General features: G+C 44.8%; 2 protein-coding genes across 2 annotated transcripts; one reads left to right on the forward strand and one right to left on the reverse strand.

The window, feature by feature from the left end:
• Positions 1-2,829: 2,829 nt before the first annotated feature.
• Positions 2,830-9,955, forward strand: LOC147018217 (T-complex protein 1 subunit zeta-like). Its single transcript, XM_085897697.1, has 14 exons — positions 2,830-3,044; positions 5,036-5,099; positions 5,260-5,394; positions 5,625-5,798; positions 5,921-6,024; positions 6,109-6,219; positions 6,316-6,475; positions 6,593-6,675; positions 6,887-6,983; positions 7,111-7,258; positions 7,475-7,608; positions 9,115-9,217; positions 9,574-9,646; positions 9,744-9,955. Exons 1-14 carry the CDS (start codon positions 2,908-2,910, stop codon positions 9,814-9,816), a joined length of 1,596 nt encoding a protein of 531 aa, XP_085753823.1. The 5' UTR covers positions 2,830-2,907; the 3' UTR covers positions 9,817-9,955.
• Positions 9,956-10,026: 71 nt separating this feature from the next.
• Positions 10,027-21,135, reverse strand: LOC147018218 (myosin regulatory light chain 2, ventricular/cardiac muscle isoform-like). The gene is made up of 7 exons (XM_085897706.1): positions 21,069-21,135; positions 20,812-20,901; positions 12,633-12,708; positions 11,718-11,822; positions 11,480-11,558; positions 11,119-11,167; positions 10,027-10,249 (listed from the first exon to the last, which is right to left on the reverse strand). Exons 1-7 carry the CDS (start codon positions 21,069-21,071, stop codon positions 10,148-10,150), a joined length of 504 nt encoding a protein of 167 aa, XP_085753832.1. The 5' UTR covers positions 21,072-21,135; the 3' UTR covers positions 10,027-10,147.
• Positions 21,136-21,245: the final 110 nt, after the last annotated feature.

Below are 21,245 nucleotides of genomic sequence, written 5' to 3' on the forward strand. Positions count from 1 at the left end.
TCTGGCAGAACCTCCAGCGGGTGTCTACATATATTTTAGTCTCATACCACAGAGCCACCACTTTTGTGTTCTGTTTGACAGTCAATGTCATAGTTGAGCTAAGGATCTAGAAATCCCAGGGAACAAATACCACAAAAACACCACCAAACCCTGAAAAAGAAAACGGTATAGGTGAAAAAAACAAAGAAATGGCAGGAAGTCAAAGTTGTATCAATCTTTTTAAACACCCTGTAGGTACCTTTAGAAGAAGCATTGGAGATAGAGTGACACAGGGAATAAGGATGGGTGTGTAGCGATTGTAATCTCTGTGAGATCAAGGGATAGTGTTCTCGGTCAGTTGTACATTCTTCACGCTAAAACCGCGTTGGCCACCAATCCCACACTCTCCCCAAAAAAGAAAACTACAAAAAGTGAACAAACATATAACATACGGTAAACACCCTGGTGATGTCCCTGAGCCGACCAGACCTTTCTCACCCAATACTCCACAATTCCTGTAATGGAGGCGGTTATGAGGTGATATGATAGAGATGAAAGGAGGCGGTTATGAGGAGATATGATGGAGATGTTTAAGTTAATGAAGGGTATCGACAAAATAAGTACAGATTAATTATTCAGCAGAGTAGACAGTGATAGGACGAGGGGCCATAGCCTGAGAGTTAAGATGGTAGTAAGGCGGGAGTCTTTCACTCAGAGTAGTTAATGCATGGAATGGTCTCCCTGGAAAGGTAGTGGCAGCAGAAAGAGTAGATAAGTTTAAATTGGAATTAGATAGGTACCTAGCAGTTCTGGAGATAGAGGGGTATAGGGCTGTTGGCAGGACTTTTAGGACCATTGATGGGTGATTGTATGTATGTGTGTGGGGTGTTGTTTGTTGGGGGACTCCTCAAGGGGTGTTGTGTTTTGATGTTGTGTGTTTTTTACCCATGAACTGTCTTAATCCATGTCCCCTCACCTGGAAAGAAAGAAAAAACTACAAGAAAATTTACAGAAAAAAACTGTAAAAAAACCCCCAAAAACACAAAAAAAATTTCTTTTTTTCATCTGCTGTTGATAATTGGTCTGGTGTTGATCAATTGGTTTGGTGTTGATAATTGGTCTGGTGTTGATAAATTGGTTTGGTGTTGATAACTTCATCTTGTGTTGAAAAATTGGTCTGGTGTTGATAATCGGTTTGGTGTTGATAATTGATCTGGTGTTGATAAATTGGTCTGGTATTGAAAATGGTCCGGTGTTGATAAATTAGTCTGGTGTTGATAATTGATCTGGTGTTGATAAATTGGTCTGGTGTTGATAATTGGTCTGCTGTTGATAAATTGGTCTGGTATTGATAATTGATCCGGTGTTGATAAATTGGTCTGGTGTTGATAATTGGTCTGGTGTTGATAAATGCGTCTGGTGTTAATTGATCTGGTGTTGATAAATTGGTCTGGTGTTGATAATTGGTCTGCTGTTGATAAATTCGTCTGGTGTTGATAATTGGTCTACTGTTGATAAATTGGTCTGGTCTTGATAAATTGGTCTGCTGTTGATAATTGGTCTGGTGTTGACAACTTGGTCTGGTGTTGATAAATTGGTCTGGTGTTGATAATTATCTGGTGTTGATCATTAGTCTTGTGTTGATAAATTGATCTGTTGTTGATAAATTGGTCTGGTGTTGATAATTGATCTGGTGTTGATAAATTGGTCTTGTGTTGATAATTGATCTGGTGTTGATAAATTGGTCTGGTGTTGATAATTATCTGGTGTTGATCATTAGTCTTGTGTTGATAAATTGATCTGTTGTTGATAAATTGGTCTGGTGTTGATAATTGATCTGGTGTTGATAAATTGGTCTTGTGTTGATAATTGATCTGGTGTTGATAAATTGGTCTGGTGTTGATAATTGGTCTGGTGTTGATAATTGATCTGGTGTTGATAAATTGGTCTCGTGTTGATAAATTGGTGTTGATAATTGGTTTGGTGTTGATAATTGGTCTGGTGTTGATAATTGATCTGGTGTTGGTAATTGGTCTGGTGTTGGTAATTGGTCTGGTGTTGATAATTGGTGTTGATAATTGGTTTGGTGTTGATAATTGGTCTGGTGTTGATAATTGGTCTGGTGTTGATAATTGATCTGGTGTTGGTAATTGGTCTGGTGTTGATAATTGCTCTGGTATTGATAATAGATCTGGTGTTGGTAATTGGTCTGGTGTTGATAATTGGTCTGGTGTTGATAATAGATCTGGTGTTGGTAATTGGTGTGGTGTTGGTAATTGGTCTGGTGTTGATAATTGGTCTGGTGTTGATAATAGATCTGGTGTTGGTAATTGGTCTGGTGTTGGTAATTGGTCTGGTGTTGATAATTGCTCTGGTATTGATAATAGATCTGGTGTTGGTAATTGGTCTGGTCTTGATAATTGGTCTGGTGTTGGTAATTGGTCTGGGCTTGATGTGGCGCAGGCATGATGGGCCGAATGGCCTCCTCCTGCGTGTGCTCCGTCGCCCAATTTCTGGGTTCCATTTGAATGGTCCCTCTGGAGTGGACTAATTCAGCGGGATACAGCTTCACATCGTGTTGGTAGGCAGGTCGTTGACATAAACGACAAGGACTGACGGGCCATCACTGACGGGCCCAAAACGTTACCTTGGGAGATGATTCCGCTTCGAACTCTTCTCTCGCCAGATTTCTCGCCCCATTGACGATGACGCGCGAACGTGGAGAATACGTCAAAATTCCATATTATTATTTAGAATTGAAGAAAGAATTGTAAAAATACGTCGCACTTTGTTTTATCGTGAGAGAAAATAAAACCTTAAATAGAGAATGTGTGAGGAATTTTGGAATACTGACGTCATCGAGCTGCACACAAAAGGGGTCTCCTCCTCCTCCTCCCCCTCCTCTTCTTCATTCATTTATTCGTGAAAATGGCGGCGATTACCGCACTCAACCCCAAGGCCGAAGTGGCCCGTGCTCGAGCTGCTTTAGCTGTGAATATGAGTGCAGCTCGTGGTTTACAAGATGTACTTCGAACCAACTTGGGGCCCAAAGGAACGATGAAGATGTAAGGCGGTTTGGTGCTCGCGCTGTTTCTCACAGGCCGTGTTCCGATGAACCATGTGCTGTGTGTTGTTTTTCGAGAATGTTCGAGAAGCCTCCGAATAACGGCCGGGAGATAGTATTGATGACCTGCCGAGTGACCGGACGGGCGGTTTGAGGGACCAGGTCGCCGGATGGATGGTTTGAGGGACCAGGTGACCGGACGGGTGGTTTGAAGGACCAGGTGGCCGGATGGATGGTTTGAGGGACCAGGTGACCGGACGGGTGGTTTGAGGGACCAGGTGACCGGAAGGATGGTTTGAGGGACCAGGTGACCGGACGGGTGGTTTGAGGGACCAGGTGACCGGACGGGTGGTTTGAGGGACCAGGTGACCGGACGGGTGGTTTGAGGGACCAGGTGGCCAGACGGGTGGTTTGGTTAATCGACGGTGGACCTGACCGTGTGACTGGACAGGTTGGGATCGGGTGAATGGACGTGGGGACTGGGAGACCATACGGGCGATCCTGGGGACTGGGTGACCGGACCGTGTGGATTGGATGGGCGATTTGAGGGACCAGGTGACCAGACGAGTGGTTTGAGGGACGAGGTGACCGGAAGGATGGTTTGAGGGACCAGGTGGCCAGACGGGTGGTTTGGTTAATCGACGGTGGACCTGACCGTGTGACTGGACAGGTTGGGATCGGGTGAATGGACGTGGGGACTGGGAGACCATACGGGCGATCCTGGGGACTGGGTGACCGGACCGTGTGGATTGGATGGGCGATTTGAGGGACCAGGTGACCAGACGAGTGGTTTGAGGGACTAGGTGACCGGAAGGATGGTTTGAGGGACCAGGTGGCCAGACGGGTGGTTTGGTTAATCGACGGTGGACCTGACCGTGTGACTGGACAGGTTGGGATCGGGTGAATGGACGTGGGGACTGGGAGACCATACGGGCGATCCTGGGGACTGGGTGACCGGACCGTGTGGATTGGATGGGCGATTTGAGGGACCAGGTGACCAGACGAGTGGTTTGAGGGACCAGGTGACCGGACGGGCGGTTTGAGGGACCAGGTCGCCGGACGGGCGGTTTGAGGGACCAGGTCGCCGGATGGGTGGTTTGAAGGACCAGGTGGCCGGATGGATGGTTTGAGGGACCAGGTGACCGGACGGGTGGTTTGAGGGACCAGGTGACCGGAAGGATGGTTTGAGGGACCAGGTGACCGGACGGGTGGTTTGAGGGACCAGGTGACCGGACGGGTGGTTTGAGGGACCAGGTGACCGGACGGGTGGTTTGAGGGACCAGGTGACCGGACGGGTGGTTTGAGGGACCAGGTGACCGGACGGGTGGTTTGAGGGACCAGGTGGCCAGACGGGTGGTTTGGTTAATCGACGGTGGACCTGACCGTGTGACTGGACAGGTTGGGATCGGGTGAATGGACGTGGGGACTGGGAGACCATACGGGCGATCCTGGGGACTGGGTGACCGGACCGTGTGGATTGGATGGGCGATTTGAGGGACCAGGTGACCAGACGAGTGGTTTGAGGGACTAGGTGACCGGAAGGATGGTTTGAGGGACCAGGTGGCCAGACGGGTGGTTTGGTTAATCGACGGTGGACCTGACCGTGTGACTGGACAGGTTGGGATCGGGTGAATGGACGTGGGGACTGGGAGACCATACGGGCGATCCTGGGGACTGGGTGACCGGACCGTGTGGATTGGATGGGCGGACCAAGAGACTCATGGAAAGATTTTTTTTGCTCATCGTCACGTTCACGTCATCACGTCTACGTCATCGCGTCTACGTCATCGCGTCTACGTCATCGCGTCTACGTCATCGCGTCTACGTCATCACGTCTACGTCATCACGTCTACGTCATCACGTCTACGTCATCACCTAGTCTGCTCTAAAATGTATAAACAGCTCATATTGATGATCCATGAGCACAGTTTGCATTGTTCTGATATTGAGAAAGAAGGTGTGTTGTATTTTCTCGTGTGTTTGTGCCGCTAGGCTGGTATCCGGTGCTGGGGACATAAAGATAACGAAGGATGGAAATATTCTTCTCCATGAAATGGTTGGTGATGATGTCACAAACCTCATTTTGCACACCCCTGTACTTGCCACCATTGTAAACGTTAAGGCTTCATTGATCATTTGGTTCTGTCCCATCGATTTACGATATAGTATTGGTTGAAGCTCCTCTGTACGATCCAACCCTAATCCCTTGTGCCCAGCAAATCCAGCACCCGACCGCCTCTCTTATCGCGAAAGCTGCAACAGCCCAAGATGACATTACCGGAGATGGCACCACTTCAAGTGTCCTGATGATCGGAGAGCTACTCAAGCAAGCAGATCTTTACATCTCTGAGGTACGTCATGGTGTGCCGAAGCCTTCACGACGCGTGCGCTGATCCTTCGTTAAGGACTCGCATCTTAGAGTACCTCACGGAACACGTGCTCAGAGAGGCCTCGAGGAAGCTGTCGACCCCATTTACACTTGCCGTGGAAGTGTGCAGGGTTTTTATTAATTTATTTAATGTTAACCTGTATTTTGTTTGCATTGTCCCCATCAATCTCTTCTCTGCTCTCTCCAAACCAGGGTGTGCACCCGAGGGTGTTGACTGAAGGGTTTGAGATTGCCCAGCGACATGCTGTTTCAGTCTTGGATCGAATGGCCGATCATCGAGAGATGGATCGTTCTACGCTCTCTGCTGTGGTGCATACGGCATTACAAACCAAACTTCATTCTCGCCTCGCCGATGTCCTCACCGAGGTATTTCGGGCCTTTTGGTCTGTGGCCCATTCGGTGGCCTGTGCATGGCTTGCTACATGCTGGTGTAATGGTGAGTTTCACTGATGTTGGTCGAGATTCGAAATGTTGCTCATGTGCGGCAGGCCATTGTGGATGCCGTGATGGCGGTGAAGGTATCTGGCAAACCTCTTGATCTTTTCATGGTGGAGATTATGGAAATGAAACACCGCAGTGATTGCGATTCCACGTAAGTGGCTTCGGTCATCCCGTGCTTTGCTTTGAAAGGGTCCATTCTCCGAGTTGTCATCTTGAGTTGTCATGTTTTTCGCAGGCTGATTCGCGGCCTGGTCCTGGACCATGGAGCACGGCACCCTGACATGAAGCGTAGAGTAGATAATGCTTACATCCTTACCTGTAACGTCTCGTTGGAGTACGAGAAAAGGTAGGTAGGCCGATATTTGGTGTGTTCGTGTTAAAGTCTTTAATACTGGTGTTGCAAGACTGTCGAGTGTGTTGTGACATTGCTGTTTCGTTCCAGCGAAGTCAATGCTGGATTTTTCTACAAGTCCTCCAAAGAACGTGAGCGCCTGGTTGAGGCAGAACGAGCCTTCACCACTGACAAGGTTCAAAAGATCATCGCTCTCAAACGTCAAGTTTGCAAAGGAAACGACAAGGGTTTTGTGGTGATTAACCAAAAGGTAACTATGTTCAATCGCATGTTTCTTTGGAATTGGAATCCAGTATTGCAAGAGTTTCAGGCTTAACTGGTGGTCTACTTCACCCCCTCCCATCCCCCCCCAACTCCCCAACCTTAGGGTATTGACCCTATTTCTTTGGACCTCTTAGCAAAGGAAGGCATTGTGGCAATACGTCGGGCCAAACGTCGCAACATGGAGAGGTAATGATTGGTAATTTAATTTTTATAACAAATTAAAAACTGTAACAATTGAGTCTTTAAAACTGGTGATCACTATGTGAATGATGTATTCTGTCCTTAAAAAAAAAAATAAACTGTTTATGACCTATTGTTACACCTGCCCAACACCTTTAATCACTGCTTCCTCATTGTCCAACTGCTGTTTTTGCCACCGTTTCCCTGTCTATCCTAGACTGACTTTGGCTTGTGGAGGAATAGCCATGAACTCCGTGGATGATTTAACACCCGCCAGCCTTGGCTATGCTGGCCTTGTCTATGAATACACATTGGTGTGTTATGTTCAATTTTTATTTGTTTCTTCACCACATCTGCTCCCCCTAACAACCCAGTTTTTATTTATTTATTTATTTATTAATTAATTAATTAATGTCACTGTCTTTCCAACATTCATACCAGGGAGAAGAGAAATACACGTTCATAGAGGAGTGTGCTGCACCGCAATCTGTCACTCTGCTGCTCCGTGGACCGAACAAGCACACGCTTTTGCAACTCAAAGACGCTGCTCGGGATGGACTGCGCGCTGCCAGGAATGCCATTGAGGATGGTAATGGCCTCAGATGCTGTCGTGCATTCCAGTTTGTTTGAAGCTTCATCGATTCGATCTTTGGATTGTTGTGTTGATCGAGTCACATATTCTCCCTTTCTATTCTGCGTATCATCCTTGATGTGTCATGTGGACCTTTCTTTCCTTGTGGCAGAGAAGTACTTGTATTCTTTTTAAAAAGGTAGCGAGAGGTTATCGAGTGCCCGCTGTGTTCAGGAGCTGTGGTACCTGGTGCTGGGGCCTTTGAAGTGGCTGCATCGGATGCATTGAGGGAACTCAGGAATGAAACCAAAGGTCGTGCCCAGCTCGGAATTCAGGCCTTCGCTGATGCTATTCTCATCGTTCCAAAGGTTCACTTACCTATTGCGTCATTTTGGTGCTGATCCGTTGCATTTAGTTTGCTAGATCTTTTCCCATTTTATCATGACGAGCAGAGTACCTGCCCTATGGGTGATCTTGTTCCAAGCATGCAACAAGTTCTTCTGACGCCTACCTTTATTTGGGCGGTGTATAGGTAGCTGACGGCTTTCTGTGGGCAAAAAAAAACAAAACCCATGAAGTTAAGTGCATGAAGCAAAAACATACCAACTGCTTGTAATTAAAAACACCTCACTGCACTAGAAAATGTGGGGACAGGAATACTGCACTGTAAATGGTGAAGACTTGTCACACCCTCTCCCACCTGAAGGCGGTGCTACACGATACACATTGATATAGAAAATTTGTGTCCCTCTCTCTCTATCTCCCCCAAGACCACCGGCAAAGATTAAAAAAAACAGAACCGTTATACATTAATTGGGATCATGCTGATCCTCTGTAGCAAGTCTGGATGGAATCGGCCCACAACTGAAGGAGTAGGAGCGCAACAAACAAACACTGGTCCATGAATTATAATGAGGATAAGAGAAGAAAGGGGGAAGTGATTGTCAATTTAACGTTACATCTTTATTTACTTTTAACATTGTTCTTAACAAACGGGAACATGAACAATGCAGGCATGATGGGCCAAAGTTCCCTGTGTATACTTGTGTAACGTCGTTATGAACACAAAGAAATGCAGAGGGGAGGACAGAGTTGGGGGAGAGGGTGCATGGAGTTGGAGTTTGAAGGAGAATTGAGTACTTGGGGGTTGGGGCAGTTGAGGACTTGAAGAAGAAAGGGGGAGGGGATGACAGTTTGCTTGGGGAAGGGAGGGCAGAAATGGCACAGAGTTGGGATCGAGGGATTTGAGGATTTGAAGAAAGGGGGAGGGGAGCACAGAGTTTGGGTGTGGTGGGAGGGGGGGTTTAAGGACATGGGATTGTGTGTGGGTGTGGGGGGTTAGGACCTGAAGTCACATTTTTGTGGGCTTTGGGGTCTTACTTTAGGTATTTTGGGTCTTTTAGGTTTTTGGGGTCTTGGTCTTTTGGGGTCTCTGGCATCTCTGGGGTCTTGGAAGTCTCCAGCATCTCTGGGGTCTTGGAAGTCTTTGGGTTCTTTTGAGTCTTTGGGATCTTCAGGGCCTTTTGGGTCTTCAGGGTCTTTTAGGTGTTTGGAGTATTTTGGGCTTTTTAAGGTTTTTGGGGTACACACACGCACTGCCATTTAGTAGTCGATTTCAAAAGTTGTGGTCGATTTATGACAACTTGGTGGATGAGTTGGTGAGGTGATGAGAACAAGCCAATTCGATTTTGGTTCAGGTCTGAATCCAGATCCAGCCTATCAGTGGGATACAAAACAAACTGTTCCGCCTGGCAGGGGTATGTGCTCTGAGTGCCGTTCTAGTTATATAATCTGTTGTCATTTATTGCTATGGTCAGTCTGAATATCCGCATCCGTTGGTACAAAAAGGTTATTCAAATCGTCATTATGACCAGGTGTTGGCACAGAACGCGGGGTTGGAGCAGCAGGAAACTCTGCTGAAGCTGCAGGCGGAGCGCGCTTCCTCCGGGCGGGCCGTTGGGCTGGACCTTGACACTGGTACGGCTGATCTGATTTGCAAAGAAAAAGTTCCAATGGTTGTTTGTGTGTTTGTCCTTTACAGTTAAAATAGTGTCATATGTTTGAGCAGATGATGGTTTAAATCTGACTAAAGCTTGTGTAACTGTCTTATCTGTTGGCCCTTGCAGCCATTGCTATTTATGTCACATAATGTTCTCCATTCTGCATTGAATGTCTGATTTTGAGCAGATGCAGAAATGTTTCCCTCAGTTTTATCCCTTCTTCCTAATGCTTCCACCAACCACCTTGAAGACGATCAATCGTGCGGTGACATTCGGAACGCGAACCTGATGGCCCATTGTAACGGTAACGTGTGATGCATTTTTGATGTGCAGGAGAGCCAATGATTCCTGCCGAGGTTGGTGTTTGGGATAATGTCAGTGTGAAGAAACAAATGCTCCACTCGTGGTGAGGATGAGGTCACTGTGATGAATCTGGTTGATATGTATTTACTTTTGTGTCGTCATGTGACCTGGTGGTAATTTTGTTTCCTTTTCTCCCCCAGCACTGTCATTGCCAGCAATCTTCTGCTTGTTGATGAGATAATGAGGGCTGGCATGTCATCCCTGAAAGGCTAACTTAATCAAACTTTCACCTTTCCACTTTCTCTTTGTTTTCCCCTCTGCACCTACTCACCCATAAACAACTCCAATGTCCCTTTCTAATCATCCCCTTGTGTATTGCGCACACAGTTCAAAATAAATCTTTTGTTGAAAACGGTCGTTCTTTATTCGATTATCATTCCAGACCTCTGCTTCATCAAACAAGAAGGATGGTTCAAAGCAAGATTTTTACTTAAACGTTTATTTGATGCAAAGCACCTGTTGGTCTGAATGCATGCAAATTAACACAACTCCGTTCAGGGTTGAGTCCTTGGATGTGGACAGCTGGCACTTGTTCGGGTATTGTTTATTCCTCTTTCTCTTCGCCATGTGTGATCACGTAGCAAAGGTTCTTGTAGTCCAAATTTCCCGCCACGTCTGGTGGAAAAGCCTCGAACATCTGCTTGCACTGGAAAGGGGGGTGAATGTTGACATTTTTGAATTTGGCACAAATCTCAAAACATCATTGACTTAACTAAATATGTGCAGGAAATTTACTAACATTGCAAACTCTGCTGGGGTTAGTTGGTTAAAAGGAGTAAACACTGCTCGTGTGCCACCCAATCAGCTTCCTGAGCAAGGGTTATACTCGGTGGTTTGCCATTGTCTCCCCAGCAGTAGTTATGGCAAGAATTTGTAATTTGTTCATGGTGCCAGCAATGGCTTGCCTACTTTTCGAAAGGACACTGGCATCTTTAATGCCAGCGGATGGGTCTTCCAGTTTAACGTCCATCCGAAGAATGGCACACTGAATCATCCTGCCTGTGAAACACTGGATGACAATTTATACCTGGTTCAGGATTCAAACCCATGCTCGACAGCTTAGAGGTGATTGTGCATACTGAAGGCCATCCTGCCAGCCCAATAATCACTGGAGTTGCAGTTTTTGTCTAAAATATCCTGCTTCCTATGCTTTTTCTAAAAAGGAATTGCAATCAACACCAAATTTGAGTTTGTGTGGTTTGGGGTTAAAGGCCAACTCAAAGAGCCTTGATCTCGAGATTTTCTTTATTTGAATGTCTGTTCTTGACTTCTTGCCATGTGCAATTTGCTGCTTCTTGAGTGTGCTGCACAAAATAGAATCTTCAGGCAAATACGGAGATGTCCTGGTTAGCTAAGGCATCTCCAATCCAAATGGCTTTTGCACCATTGTGTGACAACAAACCTCTAGGAGATCCAGAAACAGGTGACAATTTCCCATCCGTGCATGGTGAGTACTCTGTTGGTACGTTGGATAGTTCTTTTATTATGCAATGTGTTTCAGAAAGAACAAGTTACCTCTTCTGGAGTAAACCTATCTGCTTGAGTTTTCAACATCTTGGAAATTCTGGAGGGGAAATAGACACATTCAGATGAAATTGGACTGGATGGTTAGATCAATGTGCTACCAAATTACTGTATTTGTAAATTGTGATGAGCTGATGCTCCAACACTGAAAAGTGAATGACATGGTGAACATGGATGAGATTATTTGAGACCAATAAACAGGGAAAGGGTGGTGGGAGAGGGTCGGGGTGGTGGGGCGGCCGAGGAGCAGGGGGTGTGGTGACCAAGGGGCAGGGTCAGGGTGGCGGGTAACTGAAGGACATGGTTTTGGGTGGGGTGAGACAACCAATATGCTGATAATACTATAACTTACTCTTCTGCATTAACAATTCCTTTGTCTTCAGGGTCGAATATTTTGAAGGCATTCATGATGGTCTCCTCTGGGTCCGAACCTGGGTCAAGTGGGATGCAAGGTCAATGAGTTAACGATTCAGACGAAACAAGTCGATAATGAAGTTGGAAACTAATGGAATGATGACACCTTGTCCTCCATCCTCAGACAGTATTATACCAATGGGTCAAAATCCAGTAGGGAACAAAATGATCCCTACCTTTAAGTTTTTCACCAAACATGGTGAGGAAAACGGTGAAGTTGATGGGAGCTGGAGATTCCTTTATCATTTCATCAAGCTCTTCAGTGTTCACATTCACTCTGCCTGCATATAATTACAATACTTTAATAATACCAAAAGTTTTGGGACAGTGCACCCAAACTTATATGTGCATACATTTCCCGCAATGTAAATAGCACCTGCTTTATGAAGGTATCGGCTTGTGACATTTTTAGATTATAAGGGCACTCGGAAGAGCGCATACTTCAACCAACCTGATTAATTTAAGTTTTGTGGCCCACTAATAGGCTGGATCTGGATTCGGACCTTAACTAATTTAGTCTGAATCCCTCCAAAGCGTTTTGAGATATTTTCTTCACAAACAGAGACAGGTCGGGGTGAAAACATAACCTCCGTCCACTTTTGGTTGATGGAGGTAATAGCACTACATTTTGTTGTTGAGCCCTTTGCAATAAACCCATCATTTACCAGGGTGAACATCTGCGATCATGCACCATACACCACCGATTGCATGGTAAATGCATAAGATTATTATGTGGAACTTAGTTATGAGCCATCTATGTATTATGTACTTCAAAGCAATTCTTTTTATCACATTCCCCTTCCCACAACCCCCATCCCTCCCCTTCTTTTCTCCTATATTATCTTTTCTAATAAGTGTAATTCATATAACAATTTGTATTAAAAAAAAAATATGCTGCAGTCTCAGATCTTCCCTTGTTCAGGTCTAATCAAAATGTTCTCTTCTAGTACACTTTTTTGGTGCATGTGGAATATAATTTTTGGTGCAACATCACTACTTATTCCTTGTGGGATGGGGGAAAGGGGGGAATTCCCCTCCTTTCACTGCAAAATAGATGCCTGGGGTGATAACTGCATATCAGGCAGACCCACCAAGGGCTGCAAACGTGCCCCGCAGGTCATCCTTGTTGATGAAGCCATCTCGATTCTGGTCCATGATGGTGAACGCCTGACAAGGAACACGAAACGTGCTGGGTGAATGCACATGATACCTACATTGAAGGAAAGAAGCTGTACACAAAGGAGCTTGGTTCCTTGTATTTGCATCACACGATTTAAAAACTAAACCAGTCGTAGTGATTGAAAAGGATGGCAGTACAAAGAAATGGACGTTGGGCCCATCGTGCCTGTGAAGTATCCACACCCCCTTCATCTTTATTGATTACTCACAATTCACATCCCTTTCGATTAATTCACTTATTGCACGTCCCATGAAGCAGTCTTGCTCGCTTTCCAGATTAAACGCAATGCAAGTCCTGCGGAGAAAGGCAGAAACCCTCTTTGCGCATTCTCGTTAATTTTTAAATTCCTGGATTGATGTGATGCACCGATCCACAATTGCTTTTTAACCCAGTTTTGGTTGAAAAGGATGGCAGTATGAAGAAGAGAGGGTGGGGGAGTGAAGGGAGAGAAGAGGGGTGGGGAATAAAGGAGGGGGGAGCAAGGAAGGGTGGGGGAAGAGAAGGAAGTGTGAGAGGAGGGGAAAGGGTTGGCAGCATGAGGGGAGAGGAAGGGAGTGTGAGGGGAGGGGAGGGAAGGCAGCGTGAGGGGAGAGGATGGGAGTGTGAGGGGAGGGGAGGGAAGGCAGCGTGAGGGGAGGGTCCATCTGGATACATCTGGAGATAACCACTGTCCCGAGACAGAGGTGTGGGAGGAGGGTGCTGCACTATTAGGATTGGGTGGAGTGAAGATGGGACATGGAGTGAGGGGTAGAGGAGTTAGAGAGAATATTGTCGTGTCCAGGGGGTTTAACCCCGACCTGGACGGATGGCCAAATTTCTCCCTTGGAGGCTTACAGCAGAGACTCTCGGAGATTAATGCGCGTGCACGGTAAAACAGTTAAGTGCTGCACCAGAATGGCACAAATACACGGATGCAAGCAAATTGAATTAATTAAATAATAATTTAATAACAATAATCAAATATGTACAATGACAATTCAAATCTATCTATAATTCCAGCAATCTCTGTTTGTGTGTCCGTCTGTCTGTAACCACCGTTTCTCGACAACCGCCGGTCCGATCTGATTGAAACTTGCCAGGAATATTGCTGGGGACCCGTGGATCTGCCTTTTCGAGGTTTGATATTAATCGGACGAGCGGTTCCCAAGTTACGGCCATTTATCCGTCGACCAATGACAAGACACGGTGCTATGACGTCACAATTAATGTTTATTTATTTACTTATTTTTCCACGATTGACGTCACAATTCTTCGTTTGGTATGACGTCACAATCGACGCTGGGGACCTGAGTATGTGCCTTTTCAAGGTTTGATATTAATCGGACAAGCGGTGCCCAAGTTATGGCCATTTATTTACCAAACCAATGACAGGATACGGTGCTATGACATCACAATTAATGTTTAATTATTTATTTATTTATTTTTTGTGAATACATTTACAGAGAGAGGGGGACAGGAGAGGGGGGTGAGAGTGGGGGCGAGAGAGAGGAGGGAGGAGAGAGGAGGGGCGAAAATAGGGGGGAGAGAGGGGAGGCGAGAGAGAGGGGCGTCACAATTCTTCTTCTTCTTCTTCGTTTGATATGATGTCACAATTGACGCTGGGGACCTGAGTATGTTTCCCAGGTGATGGCCATTTATGATACGGTTGGTCCGATCGAATTGAAACAATGCCCCAATTCAGTCGTCGTTTATGAGAGCGAAGGAACGAAGCTGCACCTACGGGCCCGCACCTATGGGCCTGCACTAGTTATAACTGGAGGGGGAGCACTCGGTGAAGTGCAAAACCTCCGCCGCCAATACAGCTGGGTCACTAAAGTGAACCTGATATCCTATTCATTGTAGGTCAAAACGGATCAGACTCTACTGAACCACGATTGAATAAACTAAACTAGATTGATGCGCATGTAGGAATGCCAAAAAAATAAAAAATCGAAATTTTTTTGAAAAAAAAAGTTGCAAAATTGTTTTTTTTTCTCCAACAAATTTTTTTTTTGGGGGGGGGGGTTGGAAATCACTTAAAACATGTAGAAATGCAAAAACAAAAATTCAAATATTTTTTTCAAAATGGACGCCATAACGGCCATATTGGACTTTGGACCAAGTCCAAAATCTAATGGCACGATTCTTGGACCATACCTAATCCCCCCACCAAGTTTCGTCAAAATCCGTCCAGGAGTTTTTCCGTAATACTGTTCACAAACAAACAAACAGACAGGGGTGAAAACAGTAACCTCCGTCCATCTTCGATGGCGGAGGTTAACTAGAGGGGGAGCACTCGGGAGAGTGCAAAACCTCCGCCGCCAATACTGCTGGGTCACTCAAGTGAACCTTATATCTTATTCATTAAATATGATGTCAACAGTGCTGACAGTTATAGTTCTTTTCTCCAACATTTTTTTTGGGGGGTGGGGGGGGGGGGTTGGAAATCACTTAAAACATGTAAAAAAAAAAATTTTCTCTAACAATTTTTTTTGGGGGGGGGACAAACTCCAAAATCTAATGGCATGATCCTTGGACCATACCTAACCCCCCCCCCCACCAAGTTTCGTAGAAATCCGTCGAGGAGTTTTTCCATAATACTGTTTACAAACAAACAAATAAACCAATGTCACCCACAAGGTGACCCGTATCTTGCCAAAAGGTGACCACGTGTGACTTCTTTATGGTCACACTGAGGTAAACAGAGCTGCTATCCACCAGGAGCGACTCCTTGAGGAATATCTGCCTACGAGAGATTCCGATGAGAATAGTTCTACAGAGTAACCATGAAAAATATGCGTTTGCCTCATAACGTCACCAAATGACGTCATAATGTCTCAAGCTTGACATATCTAGAAAGCACTCATCGAGGTGTTCAATTTGAGGAACTACACAATATGGTTCCTAAAACTTGAAAATTTGACCTTGGGGTCAAATATGTTTGACCTTAGGCGCTAACCATGAAGGTCAAGGCCAATCGCCACCAAAAATTAATCAGCTGAGCGCCAGACCATGAACTATATTCCCATGAAGTTTGAAGACGATCCGATCAAAATTACTCAAAAAACAAGGGTTTCGTCGACTCCCCTGATTTGCGCCAAAGTGACCTTGACCTTTGACCTTGACCTTCAAAATTCTGTGCACTGAAAGGGACCTCTATAGGCCTCTGATATGCGAAGTTACAAAAATTTCCGATGATAACTGCTCTGCAGAATTTTTTATATGTGATTACAGACAAACAAACAAACAAACAAACAAACAAAAAAAAAACATACAAGCTGACTAACATATCTTGCAAAAACTTCGTTTTAGCAAGATAACAAACAAACAAACAGAAAGGAGGTGAAAACAGTCACCTCCGATCTTCGATGGCGGAGGTTAACAAACAAACAAACAAACAGAAAGGGGCGAAAACAGTAACCTCCATCCATCTTTGATGGCGGAGGTTAATAATGAAAGGAAAATGTGAGGTAAATCTAAATGTAATTGAGGTGCCTCCACAGGTTTAAACACAGACAAGGGGAAAATGAACCAAATAAATACCCCCCCCCCCTTTGTCCTGGCACTTAGCTGTGTGACAGAGATGGTCTTGAGGGAGCTTGGAATCGAGGCGCTTCGTAACGTGCCCAACAAAATGGCACCAAGCCACCTTCTTGTTCTGAGAAGAACGTATGTCAAGCAATTCGTGAGCGGTAATCAACACCAAGGCTCGGAGACCGCCGTGCAGCTTCTTTTCACGAGCAAATATGCCAAGCGTTCCTCTCTTGCACCCACTCTGTTCACAACGATGGCCCGGCGACGAGACGATTTCTGAGGCCCCGTGAGGAGGCCACGAGACACGCTCTCCTTCCCTCCTCAGAAACGTATACACTTCACGGCTCAGCCGAACCGCCAATGGCTCGCGTCTTGTTCAGCACGCTGCAAATTCACACAGCACGAACACGAGAATCGTGCAGCCTTCGTCGTGCCGAGAGCAACAACGAGATCCTCTGTGTCCTCTGACTAACGTCCTCTCCCGACCGTGTGTGTCCCTTGGGTACTCCTCTGCCACCTTCCTATCCGATCTGCTCCTCCCACGCCCTCTTCCACTTCATGCCTCTCACGTCACGCCCATCAAACCCCCGCCTCCGGGGCATGGCCTGCTCGCACGACACCCCGGAAGACACCTCTGCTCCCTCGGCACGTTTTGTTCATTTGTTATAAAAACATAGGGAATAGTCACAGGGGGCAATTACATACTGGGGAAGTTATCCTTCATACCAACCTAACGAACACGGCACCACTCCCTGTGTGGTGATAAGTAACACTTAAAGGTCCCCCGACACGCAAAAGTACTGAAATTTCATTTATACATGTCCTGTAGGAGTTTTTCATCGTGATTTCAGATCTGACAATGTGTTTTTCACAATACTCATTCTGTAAAATGTAAAAGTAAAAAAACAAACCTCTTAGGGAAGGCCCCTAAAAATTCTCCTGAAAGGGGCGTAACCCACATGACATCAACTACAGGATGACAAAGGCTGCACGTAAGTTACTCGGGTTGGTGGTCTACGTGATTCTATTGGTTTCCTGTGTGTTTCCACATTTGATTGGTCGACTCAATCGCTTCGTTCATTTCTGCTTTAAAAAAAAAAAAAAAAATTCGAACATTTGGTTTTGAATAATGGATGGCATGGACTTCGATTTGTCTAGTAACGACAGTGAGTGTGAGAGAAATGAAGGATTTTGGTCTGAATCACTTGGAGAATTGTCGGATAACGTAGTCGCGGGAGGTGAAGTTCAGGCAGCTGGAAATGAAATACGGCCTTAGCAGTTCGAGCCCGAAGCAGGACAAGCAGAGGAAAATGGCGATGAAATTCCCGGAGTTAATTATGAGCGGGAGGACATCGAAGGAAGACTTGGCAATAACAACTGGTTAGACTAAATCCTATTCATAATTCAATAATGTAAATTCGACTTGCATACTGCTCGATATCAGAAATATTTTAGTGAGGTGACGTGAACAGCGCAGCGGACATGTTGCACCGTGGCGAATGAATCGCAAGGCCGGCGCATGTCATCGGCCGTATCTCTCCGCGCATAAAACGAAGCAATCTCGCTGTTCGGATACGATGAAAACTTGTGTGCAGAACACACCTTGTGACACAATTGTCTCGAGTAGTCCGATAAATCTGACGTTCTGTTGCATTTTTATTTATTTTATTCCTACTGTTGTCATGTAGCATCAGTAGAAAACAATAAGCCTGGTGTTGGCTTAGTGGTGAGGGTGGCGGCTTGGGATCCTTGGGTCCTGAGTTCAAGCCTCGTTGGCCGCTGAATTAAAATACACCAGGAGGTTGACTCAGCCTGTCATCCTTCCGAGGTTGGCAAAATGAGCACCAGTGTACTGGTAAGTGGGACACTGCATCAGCGGCATAGCCGCGTCCCAACCAATGATGCAACCAGCAGCCACAGGCTGCACTCAAAAGAGAGAATAGAGAAGAGAGAAGAAAACAATGAAGAAAACAATGAAGAAAAGAGAATAATAAAAGAAAGCTACAGCACGTCAGATTTATCGGCCTAGTCGGACGGACGACGGATTTATCGGACTAATCTAGAATCTAGATTCTAGAGATCGAGTCAATCCACTCTGTGCGAGTTTCTCTATGTGACGTCAAGGCTGCGATTCGCTGAAGCAACTTTTTAAAGGGGCGGGGCATAGCAAGTTGTGAAAAGCACCAGAAATGATCGAAATATTGGTCTAATTATCCCATCTTCGATTTAAAAAAAAACATGGGTAATTTCTTCACTAGGAAGGTCAAGTTAATATATAAATAACCAGAAAGTTTTGAGTGTCATGGGACCTTTAAGCTCACAGTTTCCCAACTTAATTACATAGTGATGTCTCCTACACGTCCACGGACCAAACCTCTATACAATCCTCTCTTTCTTATGAAATCCCTTCATCTACCCCACAAACATAACAATATGTTATGCTTTATGAACACACACACACACACACACACACACACACACACACACACACACACACACACACACACACACACACACACACACACACACACACACACACAATTTTTGGGTAATCGGCTGATTGGAGTCTGTTTTGGAGTCCAAAGCTACCCATCTATGCTCCGTCTGTGTGCTGTCTACGTACCTTAGTGATTGTAGCAAACTGAAACTCTGGATCGGAACACAAACTGTGTGACATACTGCTATCTATACGATTGGGCACCCACCAAGTGGCTTAAGCACTCAAGCAAGCACTCCAATTAAATGGTTAACGAACGGCTGGCTTGGCAAGCAACAGAAAGCTTATTGGTAATGGCATGTACCCGCAAAAACCAAATAAACCGCCGATTTCTTACCATTTTCAGATTTCACTCCAGATTTCGAATTATTTAGTGCACGTGATCTGATCCTCAAAACAAAATTACATCTCGATTATATACTTTAATTATTCAGTGAGAGTAGATCGTGGAAAATTGCATCATGTAATGCATGAAATTGCTCCAAGCTCCTAATTTGAAAACTATAACACTTACAAAAGGGATGTAAACAGCGATTTGTAAGAATGAAGATCAGGCATTCAATAATATGGGCGAGGAAAGTGGAAAAAAAACAAACAAACATTTGATTGCTTTATCGTTAAGAAACCGTTGCGGCCTTTTCCAAATCGAGTCAAGCCATTGTTCGGCCAAAACAAATATGGCGAATTAAAGACCTCAACGAGGGGGAGCGAGGCTAAGCAAGGATGAGCCTTGATAAAGGATAGTTAAATAAGGCTGTTAATTATCTTCAAAAGGGGTGTTTTAATTAACTCAAACACCCAATTTTCATTCATGCACTACCTTGGACTTCCCTTGGTATACATGCAAAGTTTCAGGCTGTTCGGTTTCATGGCTTTGGAGTTATGGAGGAGACACACACTGACGGACTGACGGACACACTGACATGTATTCGTATATAAAACACAATGGGTGTTTGTGTATTTGTCTGTCCCCCTTCATAAGGACGATTCAAGAATGGTTTTAAAGACCAATCTTTTAACAATACTATGTGTTCACTGCGGTGTTTTTTTTTGAGGATAAAAATAACTCCAAAAATCATTTTTCATAAAAGAGTAATTACATCTCTTCTATTAGAAATGTAGACCAGAGAGTTGGTGTCAAAGCCACCCAATGCTCGCCTGTTTATACATTTATCGTTTTTAAAAGACTCGTCTAATAATATTTTTTATAAAGCATTGCAGTGAAGTCTGATCCAAATAATTTTAAAGCAATATATGTATTTGTATATTGTAATCAGTAAAAAAATAGTGTGGTAGGTAAAAACATTAGAAAGGAAATAACTTGCACCAAAAACTTTAACATTTTCACGCTGCGCTCACGCCGGGGGTATTGCTATAGCTCTCTGTTCTTCGAACAGGCGAGCTAATGATGACTTGCAACCAGGCCTCAATGGCGGGGTACAGAAGCATTTCAAAAAAATAATAAAAGGCACAGGGAGGTGAAATTCGCTGCGCATGATGTGCAATGCGTGGAGAGTGAAACGAACGTTCATTTATGTCTGTAGGATGTCCAATAAATAAAGAAGATACGAGCACATCTGACGCTAGGCCGAGGCTTCAGACTTTGGCATGCTCACGAAGCTGTGCCGTCGAAACGAAACGTCCCAGAAGGTAAAGAAAATCATCACATTTGTACGTGTGGTGTTTTAAAACAACGCTTCTTGCTACGAAACATCATATCTTCCAGTCTGCTTGAATATTTCTCATAAAATAATTCCAAACTGTCATTTTTGACGGTCTTTTATACTCGTAGTATGATAATGCAAATGTACAATGTATGTTAATGTACATTCATCACAATGATTAGGTAATTATCACATGCAATGTTCACCAAATAGAAGTTTAATGGTTTTAATTGCATTTTAATTCATTTAGTTACCACAAAGCTCCAGTGGGGTAGCAATGTTAAAGACAATACATAAAGATGTACATTTTCCACAATTCACTAATATTTATACAAAATAATTCTTGAAATCCTGCCATATAAATATTTATATATATATACATACTAAAGAGAAGATGCTTGTTTTGTGTTGATTACCTCTTTAAACTCCTGGATCTGTGACTGTTCAAAGATGGAAAACACGTTCGAGCTGCCGCTATCCAACTTCTTCTTAGCACGTTTTGGGGCCTGCAGGTAAACCGTGGGACACATGGCATGAACCGAAGTAAACGATGACACGTCACAATGGGAAGATCGAATGGGTGATTTGTAAACGAAGGGATATCACAATGGGAGGATTAAACAAATCAAAGAGGAGAAACAAACAAATTGAATACCGCGTCACAATTGCTTACCATGCTGCTGCTGCTGCTGCAGTTAGAAGCTTGGTATGACTCTCTCCGTTTGTCCAAATATAAAGAGGATTTATATAAAGGGGACATAGGAGCTGCAATCCCAAACCAACCCTAATATGGTCCCATTCCGTGGCCGACGTGCTTTGTGTGCCGTGGTGTGGAGTTACACAATGCCTA

This window comes from Eptatretus burgeri, chromosome 10 (genome assembly GCF_056783735.1).
Source record: "Eptatretus burgeri isolate ZD-2024b chromosome 10, Ebu_testis_v1, whole genome shotgun sequence".
Lineage (NCBI taxonomy): Eukaryota > Metazoa > Chordata > Myxini > Myxiniformes > Myxinidae > Eptatretus > Eptatretus burgeri.

Coding starts and splice junctions, on each gene's coding strand:
- LOC147018217 (XM_085897697.1), top strand. CDS start 2,908: ATGGCGGCGATTACCGCACTCAACCCCAAGGCCGAAGTGGCCCGTGCT. Junction 3,045..5,035: donor CCCAAAGGAACGATGAAGAT/GTAAGGCGGTTT, acceptor TTGTGCCGCTAG/GCTGGTATCCGGTGCTGGGG. Junction 5,395..5,624: donor CAGATCTTTACATCTCTGAG/GTACGTCATGGT, acceptor TCTCCAAACCAG/GGTGTGCACCCGAGGGTGTT.
- LOC147018218 (XM_085897706.1), bottom strand. Junction 11,559..11,717: donor GTTTGGTGAAAAACTTAAAG/GTAGGGATCATT, acceptor CACTTGACCCAG/GTTCGGACCCAGAGGAGACC. Junction 11,168..11,479: donor GGAATTGTTAATGCAGAAGA/GTAAGTTATAGT, acceptor TTTCCCCTCCAG/AATTTCCAAGATGTTGAAAA.